The sequence below is a fragment of the Octopus sinensis genome, linkage group LG15, assembly GCF_006345805.1.
Source record: "Octopus sinensis linkage group LG15, ASM634580v1, whole genome shotgun sequence".
NCBI classification, from domain to species: domain Eukaryota; kingdom Metazoa; phylum Mollusca; class Cephalopoda; order Octopoda; family Octopodidae; genus Octopus; species Octopus sinensis.
The window spans coordinates 13,181,229-13,198,675 of NC_043011.1; the positions used below are offsets into that span (position 1 = coordinate 13,181,229).

General features: G+C 34.2%; 1 protein-coding gene across 1 annotated transcript in view; it reads right to left on the reverse strand.

The window, feature by feature from the left end:
- Nucleotides 1-1,090: 1,090 nt before the first annotated feature.
- LOC115219641 (ras-related protein Rab-8A) overlaps nucleotides 1,091-17,447 on the reverse strand; it is a 58,725-nt gene continuing 42,368 nt past the window's right edge. The window contains exons 6-7 of the mRNA XM_029789802.2: nucleotides 10,885-11,001; nucleotides 1,091-4,493 (exon numbers count right to left, since the gene is read on the reverse strand). Of these exons, the coding sequence (XP_029645662.1) occupies nucleotides 4,398-4,493; nucleotides 10,885-11,001 (213 nt within the window). The 3' untranslated portion in view covers nucleotides 1,091-4,397. The remainder of the gene's footprint in view (nucleotides 4,494-10,884; nucleotides 11,002-17,447) is intronic.

Genomic DNA, 17,447 nt, shown 5'->3' on the forward strand with positions numbered 1-17,447 from the left:
AGAGAAGCTTAACTAAAATTAAGTACTTAGTTCAAAACTCACTGAAAAATTACAATGAATCTGTTGAAAAGATAAATTTTACAATGAAAACAAATTTATGAAACAGTGAGACAAAGATTTTACACTTCCATATCAAAAGCTTAACAGACTGCTAAATGGGGGGAAAAAAAGATTTTCTTATTTCTAAAATTACATATACATACATAAACACACACATGTTTATATACACATAAACATATGTATATATATATATATATATATAAACATGTATATATATATATATATATAAACATGTATATATATATAAACATGTATATATATAAACATATATATATATATAACATATATATATATATATATATATATAAACATATATATATATATAAACATATATATATATATAAACATATATATATATATATATATATATATATATATATTATATATAAACATATGTACACATATATATATATAAACATATGTACACATATATATAAACATATGTACACACATATATATAAACATATGTACACACATATATATAAACATATGTACACACATATATATAAACATATGTACACACATATATATAAACATATGTACACACATATATATAAACATATGTACACACATATATATAAACATATGTACACACATATATATAAACATATGTACACACACATATATATATATATATATATATAAACATATGTATATATATATATATATGGTTAGATTATAAAACTTTTTTAAAACATTACCGTACTTATGAAACAAAATAAATTTAATATATGATCACTATGAAGGAAGAAATCTTAAAATGTCTCAAACAAAATTATAATTGGGAACATTATGTTGAATGTTGAGAAACTGTTGAAGAATATCAGTTGTGTTAATAATGTATAAAGGAAACTATTACAAATAATAATAATAATAATAATAATAATAATAATAATAATAAAAAAATTAAGTGATGACTAATTAGAATTGAGTGCTTAATTCAGTGATGCTTAATACAGAATTCTGGAGTTCTAATTATAAAAAAATACCAGCATCTTTACATTAAATAAATGAATTTTAAAAAATGTAGTTTTATTCATATTCATTTATTATAAATATTAATACCTATAAATCTCAAAGTCTTAGTTAAACAGAAATGATTCAATAGATCAAGAGGCTGACAAAAGTTGTTTTCAGTTAAAAGTGGCAAGCATCTAAATTATTTTTTTATTAGAACATGATATAGAGTGAATATGTAACAACTAAGTATAAAAGCAATTGAAAAAAAAAAAATGAAGAAGCAGTGAAGTAGCTAGGTAGAGCAAAATTAATACAATAATTTAGTCAAATAAATAAAAAGAAATGTTTATTTATAAATAAACAAGAAAAATGTATTGCCTTGCTCTGTTTGGAATATATATTTCCATTTCAACTGAGTAGACCAATGTCTCAAAGAATAACAACCATTAGGTAGATTAGTAACCATCCTTAGAATTTTTTCGCCAATAAACACCTATGAAATTTATTTTTTTTTAACTACAATTGCCTTTTCCGAGACGAAAAGGCTAAGTCAACCTCAGCAAAATTAAAGTATTAAAGTTTTGGATATAATTTCAGGATACAATAGTGCACTTAGTATAGAAGGTACGTTTTTGATCCTCACTTTATACAAGGCACTATTTTCCCCACCATTTGATTCAGTTTTTTCTACTTTTTTTTCCCTGTGTATGATTACAATGAATGCTGTTCACAAAATCTTAATTTTTACTGTTTTTATCCACAAAATTTTAACAATTATTGAATTAATGAACTTTTTTTTTTATTGTTATGTGTAAATATACATATATTATATTATACATGAGGTCTCTTGCCAATGCAATTGGTTACACAATGCAGAATATATGCATATTTTAAAAAATACAAAAGTTTTTAAGCAGAAAATGCCTTTACTGTAAATAACATTTGAGGATAATTTTGTAGTTAATGATCAAATAAGTTTTTTTATATTACACTGGATATTACAGCATGTGTAACTGAAGCAGAAACTACATCTAAGTGACGTAATAACATTTTGAAGTCGGAGAAGCCTTGCTACAAAGTGTATTTATACACAAAACAGGTTTCATTTCTTTTACTGTAAAACCTAACTGTAATTAATGCTTAGAGTACTATAAAAGTTTAAACTTTGGACACTGGAGTGTGTAACAAATGTTTTATACAAACATAATAGAAATGTAATAGATAAATAAATATTAACAGTACTATTGATAATGAATATCAAATTGTTTAAATATTTGCCAGTTTACATTTTATAAAGGAACTGAAAAAAGTTTTTAAAAATTCCAAAGACAAAAACAAAAATGTGTCAATGGCATTACAAAAAAAAATCTTGACAACATAGGATTGGAAAAAGTTTGTTTTCAAATATTTCAAACTAATGAAGGAAGACCTAGAAAATAGATGCAATTTCTAAAAAATGATTAGCTTCAAGCTTCTAAAATGAACCAAGAAATATTTGTACAAGTAAGAAAAGTTATTACTTTGATTTAGCATTGCAATTAATGAACTTTAAATGATTGCAGTAATAGGGAGAATCTAATCATTCACATTCAATGCAAGCCTTTGGCAAGAATACATTACCATATGAGACAGTAACAGAAGATACAAATTTCCAAATTAACCAGAATGATAATTTTAACAAATATACTATGATCTACATAATGTTCTGCAACTTAAGCTTTAAGTTGACTATCTGCTTTGACTAAATAAAGAAGCAATTTAGTCGCTCTCATTTACCATGTCCATGCTATCATTAAAAATATTCGCTCACTTATTTTATACAAGAGAAAATCCACACATTTACATTTTTACCAAAATGTCAATGAAATGAAATAGTGGATGGAATTGATTGCTGGTTTGTTGCAAGAGTGAATTATAAAAATGTACACAGCAACTAAATACCAGAGAATCAGCAGTAGCTAATAGCCAACTTGATAGCCAACAAAACATGCAAAATTGCATAGCTAAAGAATATATAAATGCTGTGTTTTACTTTATTTAATTTTGAAAAAGGAAATTTCAAAATCCAACAAATATAATGCCCTGCCAAAACTTAATGAAATCAGGGACAAAAATTATGACTTGTCAATTAACTAGAGCAGAAACTAGCAGCCATTAGAAATGGGCTAAAATTCAGGGTCTATAACACAATGTTGAAGCAAAATAGTTTATATATATGTATATATATAAAACATCTATTTCGTTTTTGGAATATTAAATGTGGTCGTTATAAGTAAAAAAAGAAAAATTTGATATAGAAGTTATCCAAGGAATGAGCAACAATGAATATAAGTACAAAAATAAGGAAAGTTGAAATTCCTCATCACAGGCAATTTTCAAGAATTTCATTTCCATGGCTGAAGAAAGAAATGTTATAAAATAAACATTTTAAACCACTAATAAAGAAAACACCAATGCTGTTGCTTCTAGCAGATTAGCAATTACTGTCCAAGTCATGGTTATCACTGAAGACATAATTTACTTTGAATTGTGTTTCAACATTAAATCCTTTTGAGACTCAAAGTATTCCAGGGTTTATAAATTTCATTTATGACATTTTATTCAAAAAATATGTTTATTTACATGTCACAATCATTTAGAATAACATTTAATTTTGGCAACAGGATTAAATTTACTTGAGCAGAAGAAATGCTGAATCAAAATATCATTGCTTTTTAAATGGTTTTTTTCTGCCTGAATATTTATTCAAATTATGTGTATTCATTCAAAAACTGTGTTTTGGGAACATACAAGAGAATTAAGTTAAGAATATTGATTCTTGAATCCCTCTATATTAATCTGAAACCAATGCATGATATAAGGAATTTCTGCTAACTGCCACAAGTAATAGCTAGAGAATCTGTTAATCTTGCTTAATTGCCACATCATGAAACCAGCTCTTCCAACAAAACAAACCTAATTAGAATGTAACTTTATGATTAGAAACATTGTGTTAATGTTGAGAAATGAAGACCACACGGAGAAATATATTGAGTACATAGTAATTTTTTTAACCACAGAAAAAATATATCTATAACTTCCATTATAGTACATACATATACACACATATATATATATATATATATATATATATATATATATACACAGCAATTATTAAAGGTTTCTTATGATAATAGTAACAAAAATTTAATAAAGAAAATGTTGCTATTACACTGGCGTGGTGCCTGATTGCCATAATATTGGTATTTATTAGTGATGGTGGAGTTGAAGATGGAGTCAAAGTTGCTGCGGCTGGTTGTTTTCTGTATGATTAAAAAAAAAAAAAGGCGGCTGTGGCGAAAGGGAATCGGGTAAAAAAGAATGGGGGAAAGAGGAAATCAAAGCAGTTTACACCTCCAGAATGATTTCTTCGGTGTTTGATCCTTTCGTGTTAATTGGTAACTACCCCCTCGGTTTTGTGGACTAGAAGCCTCCTGAAATACAAAGATCTTTGAATTAGAAACAGAATGAAAACAGAAGCATATTGTGAAAAAAGAGAAGCTCAAATAGATAGAATTTATTACATAATTACATCCACGTAGGTTATCTGAAAGGTTATATATAATGGACATGATGTACAAACCACATTAATAGATGCATATAGAATTGTGACAGGAAGTTAGCAGAGTTTGACACCACTGAGTTGATTTCTTGGAAATGATTGATCAAGAGTCAATGATAAAGAATTAATGTTGTAGCAATTTATATCAAAGAGCCCATGGTAGGTTTTTTTTTTTTGTTTTTTTCTTGTGAAAAACATTAATAAAATTGAAATGATCTCATAAATAAAACTGAGAAAAAAAGTCAGATGCAAAACTGTTCATTTAATTTCTAATTTTAGTGGGGGCCTTGCTTTTGATATTTGAATAGTATTTAACATTTGGACTGAAGTTGTAATTTTAGTTTTAAAACATTTCATAGCCAACTTTGTTCCAAATACAGCTTTTCAATAATTTGATTTTCAAATAAAAAAAATGCTTCCATTTTTTTTTAAAATCATACTTTTCTTTCTTAACCAATGTTACTGAACAATTTCTACCATCATTACTGCTTTAACCCTTTCATTACTGTATTTATTTTGAGATGCTCTGCATTTCTTTCAATTAATTTTAATATAACAAAGAATTTAGTAAAATAACTTAGTTATCATTAAGCTAGAGTTAGGAACATAATTTGTGGCTAAGGTTTGGGGGAAAATTTTAATTCAACACTTATGAAAACAAGACATTTGTACTCAGAGCCAGAGCCAGTTTCAGCCGGGTTGGTAACGAAAGGGTTAATCTTAATTTTCCCATGCTAGTATAGGTTGATAGGTTCTGCTACAAAGCTTAGTAATTTTCATGGTAGTCTTTCATCTTAACAGTGAGCCTCAGTATCATGAGATCTGATGTCACCATCACTTCCTACATTTCTCAGTATTCCATTTTCTCCAGTACCCAACATTCCATTGCATAACAGAACTGATTTCTTTTTTCTGCAGATATTAGTTTATAGCTTCAATACCCAAACATTCTCAGCCCATTATATTCCAACTTTCAAACAGATTAATACCCTAGAGACTAACTACATTGACTTTGTGCTGCTAACGAGCACTTTGGTCTCTGCCGTATTGGTTTTTAAATCAGTACAGTAGAAATATTAAACACAGACCAGATATTATGTTGCTGCCATAATTGGGGCTCTTCCTGTAACTTTGACAGATTTTGTAACGAGAACCAAATAATCAGATATAAAAGTTCCCAGAGAAAACAGTCTTCAACTGCCAGGAAAAAGTTAAGTCCAAGTATCCTGCATTTTCTCCAAATTCTCACAGAAGTTTTTTCAGTGAAACTCAAACTACAAATTTCATATTTATTAGTTTGCAACATTGTAATTATCTACCAGTAAAATTGACTAATTATAATTGCTCATGCATTAATTTCAGGACATCTAAGTTAAGACTACCTCTAAAAATGAATCCCCTTGGGCTTGATCTTTAGCCATTGTAGAGTTTGTGTTTAATTCAACTTGCCATTGATTTAACTGTTGTATACTTCTATGAGTAAAGTTGTAGCTTAGAAAGCAGGTTACACTTTAACCCCTTAGTGTTCAGATTATTCTGTTAAATGTAATATTTTTTTATTCAAATTGATTTGAATTAATTCTGCATTGTCTTATAGCTTTTGAGGTTTCAATGATGTGATTGTTTATTTTTAGAATAGCATTGTAGGTTAGGTCTGAGAGGCTAGATATCGCCAGTTTGAATATAAAACATGTAGAATATTTGGGCCGGACATGGCCGGTTTAAACACTTAAGGGTTAAAAAGATAGATTTCAGTTTAATAAAACTGTAGTTCTAAAAAATTAATCAAAGAATAAATTCAAGGAAATTAAGAATATAAAGGGGGAAAAAAATCTATCAAAAATATTTTTGTTAGTTTTAAGGAAAGTAAAGCAAAAAGAAGTGTTTGTCCAATTAGGTAATTGTTCTTCTTACAACAGATTAAGTTTCATCAGTTTTTACTTTACTTACTGTCTTTTAGGGTTTAGATAAAAATCAAACAAGCTACAGTTTATGACCTTACAGACAGGAAGGACACACTTAAAAATTTCAGAATTTTTTCATTTGTTACAGTACGTATCATAATTTGTATTTAAGAAATGGTTTAACCTAAGTAATAATTAACATTAAGAAATAAGACCCAATTATTGAAAAAAAAAAATCATTATTTGCACAAGCTTGAAAGATCTGATATTTAAGAATTAATATTTTAATATTAATTTTATCAAATATAATTACATAATTATAGTTATTTATTTTGTTTATTTAAGTGACTTTCTTCTGCATTTATTAAGCCTTGAGAAAGGAGCATTGCATATGACCTTTGCAAGCCCTAAAATACCAATGAGATTGATGCCAGTTATGTTCCACTTAAACTGTTGTGGGGGAAAAAACATGAACAGGGGCAAGGTTCCAGAGGACCAATGTTCTGGGGAGAAAGGACTGGGTACAGTGGGGACAATGAAGTTGGATGCACCATGAGTGATGAGAAGTAGAAAGACAAGTTGGTCAGGAGCTGAGACTATTGGAAGCCATTATAGTAGAGATTAATAAGACAAAGAGAGAGGCTCGTATTTCTATGATTGAATTTCAGTTGGTCATGTGGTCTTGGATGCAGTCCAAGATGACTGTGTACATAGTAGTAGCAGTGTCCTAGACATGGGACCAATATCCCATTGTGGGCATCACTTGAGTCTTGCAGAGTGTCAACAACTGTTGGTGCATGAAATATTTTCAGGTGCTGAAGAGAAGAGCCAGCCTTTGAACGGTGACCCCAGTTATACTAAAAGATGAGTGAAGCCCGTAAAGCAGGAAGTTTTGATAAATTTCCATGCCAGACATTTTCAAAAGCTTTCTCGAGCAACAACATTGCTTTCGCTATGAGAGTCCACTGGTGAGTGACAAAAGAGAGCAGGTCTCCAGAGGATCTGGCTCTCAAGAAGTTGTACTGGTGCTGGAGAACATTATTGTTAATGGTTCTTTCAATTACCTTAGAGGTATGCTTCCAAATATCAGGGTGTATCACCAGAGAGAGATTAAAGCGTTTGGGGCATAACACTTGACATTGTGAGAATCAGTGGCATTGTTTATTGTTGCTCATTGTAGTTCCATAATGATTTTATTAACTTTTTACATACAATGTGTAATTTTCAAGCCTAAGATTCAAAGAAGCTACCTAACTACTGCTTTTTTTTTTTTTTGTTACATGAGGTTCCATCAGTTGTAATGTTTTAGCAGTTCTTATGTTTTGTCAATTATAAATTGCTTTATCAGAACTAATGATGTTATAACTTGAAATTAACGCTTCCTTTTCTGGTAATTACAAGAATATTTTATTCCAAGAAATTAACTCTTAATTATTTAACCTACTAAGAATGAATTTCCAATATTTTCTTTTTGTTAAACATCTTGAAACTGAATAATTAAAAACAAGTTAAAATTCTGAGAATACTGTTTCTTTCAATCACTACACACAGATTTGTATCTTGCAAACTTCACTTATTACACAGCTTTACTTTCTATTTACGACTGTCAAATGGGCCTCTACTGGGTCCTATAACTTAGGGTCCCACTATATTAAAATCCATTTCTGAGCATACGGCTAACTATTATGACTACACCTTCTCAAATTTTACAGACTCTCAACCAAAGAGACTGCTAGCTAATCAAGGAATTATTTTACAGATTTAATATACAAAATTTACAGCAAACATGGTCTAGTGGTTAGAGCAGTGGACTCGCAGTCGAGGGATCGCAGGTTTGAATCTCAGACCAGACGATGTGTGTGTTTATGAGCGAAACACCGAAGCTCCATGCGGCTCTGGCAGAAGGTAATGGCGAAACAACTGCTGACTCTTTCGCCACAACTTACTCTCACTCTTTCCTCCTGCATCTTGCAGCTCACCTGCGATGGACCTATACACCAAAAAACCGGGAAACCAGCCCTTATGAGCCAGGCATGGCTCAAGAAGGAACAAACAAAACTAGTGAAAAAAATTCTGTTATTGAACAAATTCAATGATAGGATTGTTGTGATTAGGATGTTGATTAAGTGATATCAAAATTTTTCATTCTGACAGCAACATTACCCATTAATCACAAAATACATTTAGAAAATAGTTGCTTATCAAATTTTGATGACATAAGTAGGATTTTCTTCTGTCACCGTTTTGAACCATTAATATAATAAAATCCAAAATTATATGGATAGTACAGGGAAATTTCTAACAATAACAAAACAAAGGGAAATAATTCTTTCATATTTTTTTTTACCATCTTAAAAAGTTTGTATCTTTTGTGTAATTTTGACAATTTTGTATCTAATCTTTTCTGTGCAATATTGACAATTTTATATCTAATATGTTATGTGTAATTTTGACAATTTCTCACAAATGATGGAAAACAAAGATTAAAACAAAGAGATTAATTTTTTTTTTAAATTAATATATATTTCATAAAAAAGGCAACTATTGTAATCACATTTTAGTAGAACTTTTTGCTATATGAAGAGTTTATGAGTTATTCATGTGGCATATTTTCACTAAAAGCATCCTTCATCTGAACTGAAATGATACTATGATTTAAAAGTAGAAAGCTTAACACCTTCCAGTCCAAGACCTGAAAACTTAGTACAATGCATTTTTTGTCAAGTTTTTTTCTATAATAATCAAACTTCAAAATTACAAAATGAACACCAACTGCAGTAACTTCATGCGAAGGAACAAGCCAATGAGGGAGCCACTAGGTATTGCACAACTTCACAAAAATACATCTTGAATAACACTACCATTTTAGAAAGATCATTTCAGAAAAAGAACATTTTGGACAATGTGTTCCTAGCTCTCTCCAGGAGAAAGGGATTCCACCCCTCTAAGAGATTATAAAAGGTTACAGATGCAAACTCACTCTTCATACTGCATGATAATAGAAATTACACAAGATTCAATAGAAACTAAATGAATATAAAATCCTGTGACAACAAAAATTGTAAAAATTAGGCACAGGCTGGCCATATGTAAAATGTAGAGGAGCAAAAAATATAGGAATCAGGTCTCATTGAAAAGAAAAAAACTGAGTGGTGATACATAAGAGATGAACCCAAAAAGAATGAAAAAAAAGTAAAGTCTAGAAAAGATTTCAAGTAGTAGTAACATAGCACAAAGTTCAAAGTGAAAAAGGAATCAATTCAACTCAATCTCCACTGAGCACTAAATACTTGATAATGAATCAATGAATTCTGAACTATTTACTAATATGATTCCAATATCTCATTGTCTCACAGACTGATACTAAAATACTGCATGCAACCACTCATTTTTGAAGAGAATATTGTTGTGAAACTCTTCCTTTCCAACTATTTATATCAACAGTTAATTGCTAATTTCTTCAAACTCAAATTGCATCATTCCTCTTACACTCTATAATCATTATCTTATTCTCCTAAAAATAGAATTAATATAAGAATTGTTAGTAAAGGGTAATCATTTTAGTCTGTGTAAGGATTATATATGTGCTAAAATATTTGAGTTTAACATAGCTTCTATTGATCATTTTCTTTCAAAACAAGGTTTCTAACAGTTAGAAAAAGAACATTTGGAAGCTTTTGAATATTTCTTTAGTTAAATAAAACTAACAGCTAAAATAGCATCATGTCCTGACAAATTATTTTACAGACCAAAACAGAACAAGTTCTATCAATGATCAGCCATTCTTTTAAAGTCAATCATAGGAATTCTAACAGAATAACTCGTTTTTAGCCAGTTATCAATGGCCATACTGGGGCATCATTATTATGAATTTGTCTTTATAAACTTTAACATAAGAGAAAAATGGGATCTTTTTGGTTCGAACGGCAGTTTTTAACATAATTTCTAGGTAACTAAAAAAATTTAAACTTCATATACTGGTAGAATGTGTTTATAAAACATCTTTTTTCTCTTGGCTTTATTGAGAAAACTCTATAGTTTGTAAGATATTTGTTGGGGTTTTTTTTTTCTTCAATTTCTGCAATTTCAACCAATCACTGACGTCTATTGAGGTAAAAAAACAATCTGTGCCATATGAATATGTCCCTCGTTTAAGAAATACATTGGGTTTATTTACATTTGTGAAGAAAAAAAGATACCCTTCCCCCCCACCCCTAACTAACCATAACCCTAAAACAGATTGAAATGCAATAGATCGATACTAGGGTCATAATTAAGGGTGACAATTTCATATGACACCGCTAGAAAAAACTGCTGTTCAAACCGAAAAGATCCAGAAAAATTTACACAAAAACTTACCATTTTACGGTCCATTTTTGCTTTAATATCTCTAGCCAAAGTAAAGAAGGCATCCTCTACATTGATACTGGCTTTAGCACTGGTTTCCATGAATTTTATGCCATGTTCAATTGCAAGCTAAAGTAAAAAAACAAATAAGTAGTTGGACAGTTATTAAAATGCCTTTCCAATGTTATGAGCAGGAAAGTTACGTTGATAAAGCATTTCAGAGTATTTTCTTATCAAGATGTCAATATACTTTATTGTTCTGAGAAATTAAACACTAATGAATGCAAAGATTTATACTTTTCACATGTAGAATACGAATATTTTAATGGCATGAGTACATAATTTGTTGGCACGTAAAAAGCACCATCCGATCGTGGCTGTTTGCGTGTAAAAAGCACCCACTACCCTCACGGAGTGGTTGGCATTAGGAAGGGCATCCAGCTGTAGAAACACTGCCAGATCAGATTGGAGTCTGGTGCAGCCTTCTGGCTTCCCAGACCCCGATCGAACCGTCCAACCCATGCTAGCATGGAAAGCAGACGTTAAACGATGTTGATGATCTGATTCATGTCGTTTTTTTCAGTGTTTTCAGTCAATGAAATATGGCCATGCTAAAGCACTGCATTCTCATAAGTACCTCCAGTATTTATTTCAGTCTAGTACTTTATCAATATCTATTTGCCAAACCACTGAGTTACAAGCTACAAACAATAATGCCAACATATATAAGTGATCCAGCAAATTTGCTGACTTGTGTTAATTTGAATTATCCAGCAAGATCCGAATGAACCATGTGATCAAGTGATCCCCAAATTGGAGAAACCTCTTGGCTCTTGTGATTTGGGTCCCCTATGTTACCAAGCTTTATGAATCAGTAGAAAAAGTCCAACAGCTAGCCTCACAGTTTCAGAATCTTGTTGGGGACAGTCATCATATCTATAAAAGGGAGGATGTGTGTGTGTGTGTGTGTGTGTGTGTGTGTGATTGTAATTTATGCACGTCCACAAATTAGCACGCATGTCGCTCCAATTTTAGGAGGACATTTGTCAACATCCTATCTGGGTTTTGTCAACTTATTTTTCTCCCCCCGAGGCACCCGTGGGTAGCGTAAATACCTATTTTCAAACATAGCCTTTAGCCACAAAAAAATCAGCCTTGGCTTTTTTGATGGCATCTAACAAAAAAAAAATAATAAGATAAAGAAAAGTGGAAGAAGGAGGTAGAGAGTTTCACGGGAAAGACAAAGTGAGAGAGGGAGAAAGAGAGAGAGAGTAAGTTATGACGTTCATAAAAAATAAAATGTAAAATATTTTGTTTTTTGTTTTTGAAAGACACTATATTTTATAATCATAGTATATATACTTTAGTGAAAATCGTGCGAGTGTTAATCTACAAATTTAACATTTTTCCATTCATTTCTGTTTATGAACATGTATGCATGCACAAAACATGCAATAGGTGTACGTACGTGTGTGTATGTGTGTTCGTGTCTGTTGCCCATATATATTTATATTATATTATATATATATAATATAACTAATTTCAACGGATTTCACCCAAATTTGACATCTATATTACTTAGTTTGGTTTGAAATAAAGAACTTGATTAGCTTAATAATCGTAACTTAATCCTGGGCAAGGCCGGGTTATACTGCTAGTTTTGGATATAGTAGGCGACATCGACAGTGGCCACATATTCACTATTCATATTATAATGATCGAGAGTATTCTCCCTTGGTTTCATTAACCATTCCAGTGAAATTTTGTAAAGTTAAAACTAAAATTTATGGAACGTCATCAGTAGTTAACCGAAAAGAATCTCTGTTTACTGCTTTGAAAAGGTAAAACCCTCTCAGGTACTTTGATTTTGGAAGTCGCAATTTATAATGTGACTCACTCCACCTGATGGTTTCCCGAGGACACCCTCAAGAAGTAAATTTGCAACAGGTTCGGCAAAGAATTCATTGTGCATTTCTCAGCTCCCTTCCTATACATTACAGTTCTTTATGCTATATCAAAGGAGTTTAGAGTGGCTGTCCATGAGAAATTCTATATGATAAACTGTGTCAACACTTGTTGCTTGTCTAAGAATCTCTGCACATTCACACTTCAGCAGCTACAAAATACTGTCTGCCAAGCAGAGGCTGTTGGTAAAAGATGGACCTTTTAACCAGTGGAACACATCTACAGAAAGAAAAGGAGATGCACCAATCTAGTCAAACAAAAACTGGGGCAAAGCACAACAGTAATATACAATAGAGGTGGTGCACACAATAATCACTTTGCCCATGCTTTAACCCTTTAGCATTCAGATTATTCTGCCAAATGTAAAGCTTATGTATTCACACTATGTAAAATTAATCTTGCATCATTTCATAGCTTTGAGATTTCAATGATGTGATTGTTTATTTTTAAAATGACACAATAAGGTAGCTATGAATGACCATATCTGACAAGTTTGAACACAAAATAGGTAGAATATTTTGGCCGGATATGGCCAGTTTAAACACTAAAAGGTAGAGCTCACTCTCACGCGATTTTTGAGTGAAACTAGCAACACTTCTTGGAACCTTGTCCAAGTTTCTATCCACCAGAAATGGAATGAACCAGACCCCTAAATAACTTAAGCAGCCTGTCAGTATATTTCCCTTGCTTCTCTAAGTATAAAGGTGCAAGTCCATTGTCTCATAGGAGTGAATTAATGCCCTGTATTTCTTTAAAAAGACATTACCCACCTCAATCTCCATGGTGTTTAATATGATGGTGACATTTGCATATCCTGACATGGCTCTCCTGCATGCTACTTTGAATAGAATCTCCCTACATGCCTCCAGTCACAGCAGTATCATCTGAATGAGATGTTTCACAGGAGGTGGAGGCTGTTATGGAGGCTTACATTTTCCCAACTATAAGCACCAGCTTCTTTGCTAAGACTTAAGCTAAATCCTTAGAGATCATTAAGGCCAATATCTTAAGGAAGAGTTAGCTTTACAGGCCCCATGACAGTCCCCCCCTATTTTGTCCTACTTTCTGCATCACATCTCACAAGTGACATATCATGGCACTTGGTACACATGTAGCATACACCTTTCCATTCAGTTTCAGTAAAGCTTTTGTTTATAAAGATGTGTGGAATATGCAGTCAGTCATGAACACACACACACACACACACACACACACACAAAGCTAAGCTAGCTGATTGTTGGTATTTTTGTAGAATGGATGGATGGATACAGGACAGGCTTGTCTAAATGAGTACTACAGTACTCACCCAAATCAGTAGATGTAACAGGTCATGGAAGGAAGGGCTAGCAGGGTAGTTTTGCCTTTCAACCATGATTAAATTATCTTAGTTATATGCAGATATATATTATGTGTAAGTGAAGCATAGCAAAATAGTTTAGAACTTCATTTCACAACTATGAGGTCTCCGGCTTGATCCACTGCATGGGATATAGGGCAAATGCCCTTTTCTATAGCCTTCGATCAATCCATACCTTATAAGTGGAACTGAGAAGACAGAAATGGCAAATTCAGAAGCACCTGTTTCTACCTGGAACATATTCATCAATGACAGATAATACTGAATCAACAATGCCCCACTTAAGAGATTCAAAGACTTCAATTTCTTCCCTGTTTAATGGAAAAGAGTCAGCCTGTATTAGAGAGATTGTTCATTTTGAGAAACCAGATATACAACCATTATAATAAGAGACAAGACCTACAATGATTCTAGAGGTGAAATATGAAGTGAAGACTTGGTTTGTTCAAAGTCAGGCTTAAAAGCTGTATAAGAGTTACATGCATTTCACATGTCATACAGTCTCTTCCGTACCGAATGTGAGACTAAGTTGTTTTGTAACTTCACGAAGTTTGTCAGAATTTATATTCATCCAAGCTGTTTCCAGCTTATATAATGTTGTCAACTTAAGCTAAAGTATCATCTTGCATCCCCAAAGTCCATCCCCACCTCACCGTGGTGGGGACGCTGACAACGGGTAGTGTCAGAGAGCTATGCCGTCGGGAACTTCGGTTCCTGGTAGGGCCACCCAAGGCGGATTGGTCTGACACCGAGTGGTATTAGGGCCACAACCTGGCAGAAAATCCTCGGAGTGTCTGTTTCGGCAACCAGCAGCTCCTCGGTCATTCTGCCCCTGCGTCTGCGAACAATCTGCAGCAAACAGGATGTCTCTACATGCAGGATTGTTGGGGACCGCTTGTCAAATCCACATATTCCCATGAAACTTCTTCCATGAATTCTCATTGGCGAATACAATGCCTCGAGGGTGATGGAAGAAGCCGACTCAACCCGCCAAGGGTGAATGTTGCCACAAGCACAAGTACATCTAGTAGATTTTATCGATGGTTCCCGCAATTCTTTGGTGGTACTGAACAGAAATCAATAGAATTGCTTGAGTCTTCCATTAGCAGAATAACGATGCTCTGTATCCAAGATGATTAACATCTGATGTAAGTAGTTTTCAAGTCTGGGTTGTTTACATTTTCATTGACCTTTGGCATTGAGTAAGCATCAAGAGAAGTAGACAAATTCACAGTTTGGCTGAAATCCACTACTGATCGTTTCTTCCTATTTATGACCACGAACACCAATGAACATTACAAAGAATAACCCGGCTGAATGATGCAGTCTTGTTTGCAATCTTTGTCTCCCTTCTTATGAATGAATTCTCTCATTTAGAGAAGCCCTTCAGCTTCGTGCAGCAACTGGTTTGACTTAAGAGCTAATGAACTGAAAGGCAGAGACAGGTTGTATCAAGCTTAGAGTTAAAGCATTGCACTGAATGCTTATTGATAGATAGCCTCAACTAAGGAATTAGAATTTGATCCTAGTATTCCAGGCCATGAATAATAGATTGTGTTCATTCAGGCTAAGTTTACACTTTTCCTAATATTGAAAATTTTGTAGTGCATTCTTGAGTTACATGCAATACCTTATCATCATCAGTTATTTGTTTCTTTAAATTTCCAATAACAGACTTGGATCCTGTTGTACCAAGTTGCTCCAGAGTCTAGCATGGTTGATCTTTAGCTTGTTCCCCAGTGTTAATCATTTTCGTTGCTGTATTGATTCTTTTGTGAAGCACAGACAAGTCTTGATCTAGTCAATCACCCATATATGGTATAACTGATTTGGTAACACTCCTTGCTTTCATAGAGGTTACTTTGTAGTAAGAAGCCTGATTCTGTCTTTTCTTTTCTTAGATAAGCAAAGAATCTCAGAATAACTGACAGGATGAAAAGAATTTCAATCTGCTTCACAAACAGAATTAAGCATTCATTGCCAGTGGCACGTAAAAAGCACCATCCGAACGTGGCCGTTTGCCAGCCTCACCTGGCCTCCATGCCAGTGGCACGTAAAAAGCACCATCCGATCGTGGCCGTTTGCCAGCCTCACCTGGCCTCCATGCCAGTGGCACGTAAAAAGCACTATCCGATCGTGGCCGTTTGCCAGCCTCACCTGGCCTCCATGCCAGTGGCACGTAAAAAGCACCATCCAATCATGGCCGTTGCCAGCTTCGCCTGGCCTCCATGCCAGTGGCATGTAAAAAGCACCATCCGATTGTGGCCGTTTGCCAGCCTCACCTGGCCTCCATGCCAGTGGCACGTAAAAAGCACCATCCGATTGTGGCCGTTTGCCAGCCTCACCTGGCCTCCATGCCAGTGGCACGTAAAAAGCACCATCCAATCATGGCCGTTGCCAGCTTCGCCTGGCCTCCATGCCAGTGGCATGTAAAAAGCACCATCCAATCATGGCCGTTGCCAGCCTCACCTGGCCTCCATGCCAGTGGCACGTAAAAAGCACCATCCAATCATGGCCGTTGCCAGCTTCGCCTGGCCTCCATGCCAGTGGCACGTAAAAAGCACCATCCAATCATGGCCGTTGCCAGCCTCACCTGGCCTCCATGCCAGTGGCACGTAAAAAGCACCATCCAATCATGGCCGTTGCCAGCTTCGCCTGGCCTCCATGCCAGTGGCACGTAAAAAGCACCATCCAATCATGGCCGTTGCCAGCTTCGCCTGGCCTCCATGCCAGTGGCATGTAAAAAGCACCATCCAATCATGGCCGTTGCCAGCCTCACCTGGCCTCCATGCCAGTGGCACGTAAAAAGCACCATCCAATCATGGCCGTTGCCAGCCTCACCTGGCCTCCATGCCAGTGGCACGTAAAAAGCACCATCCAATCATGGCCGTTGCCAGCTTCGCCTGGCCTCCATGCCAGTGGCATGTAAAAAGCACCATCCGATTGTGGCCGTTTGCCAGCCTCACCTGGCCTCCATGCCAGTGGCATGTAAAAAGCACCATCCAATCGTGGACGTTTGCCAGCCTCACCTGGCCTCCATGCCAGTGGCACGTAAAAAGCACCATCCAATCATGGCCGTTTGCCAGCCTCACCTGGCCTCCATGCCAGTGGCACGTAAAAAGCACCATCCGATTGTGGCCGTTTGCCAGCCTCACCTGGCCTCCATGCCAGTGGCACGTAAAAAGCACCATCCAATCATGGCCGTTTGCCAGCCTCACCTGGCCTCCATGCCAGTGGCACGTAAAAAGCACCA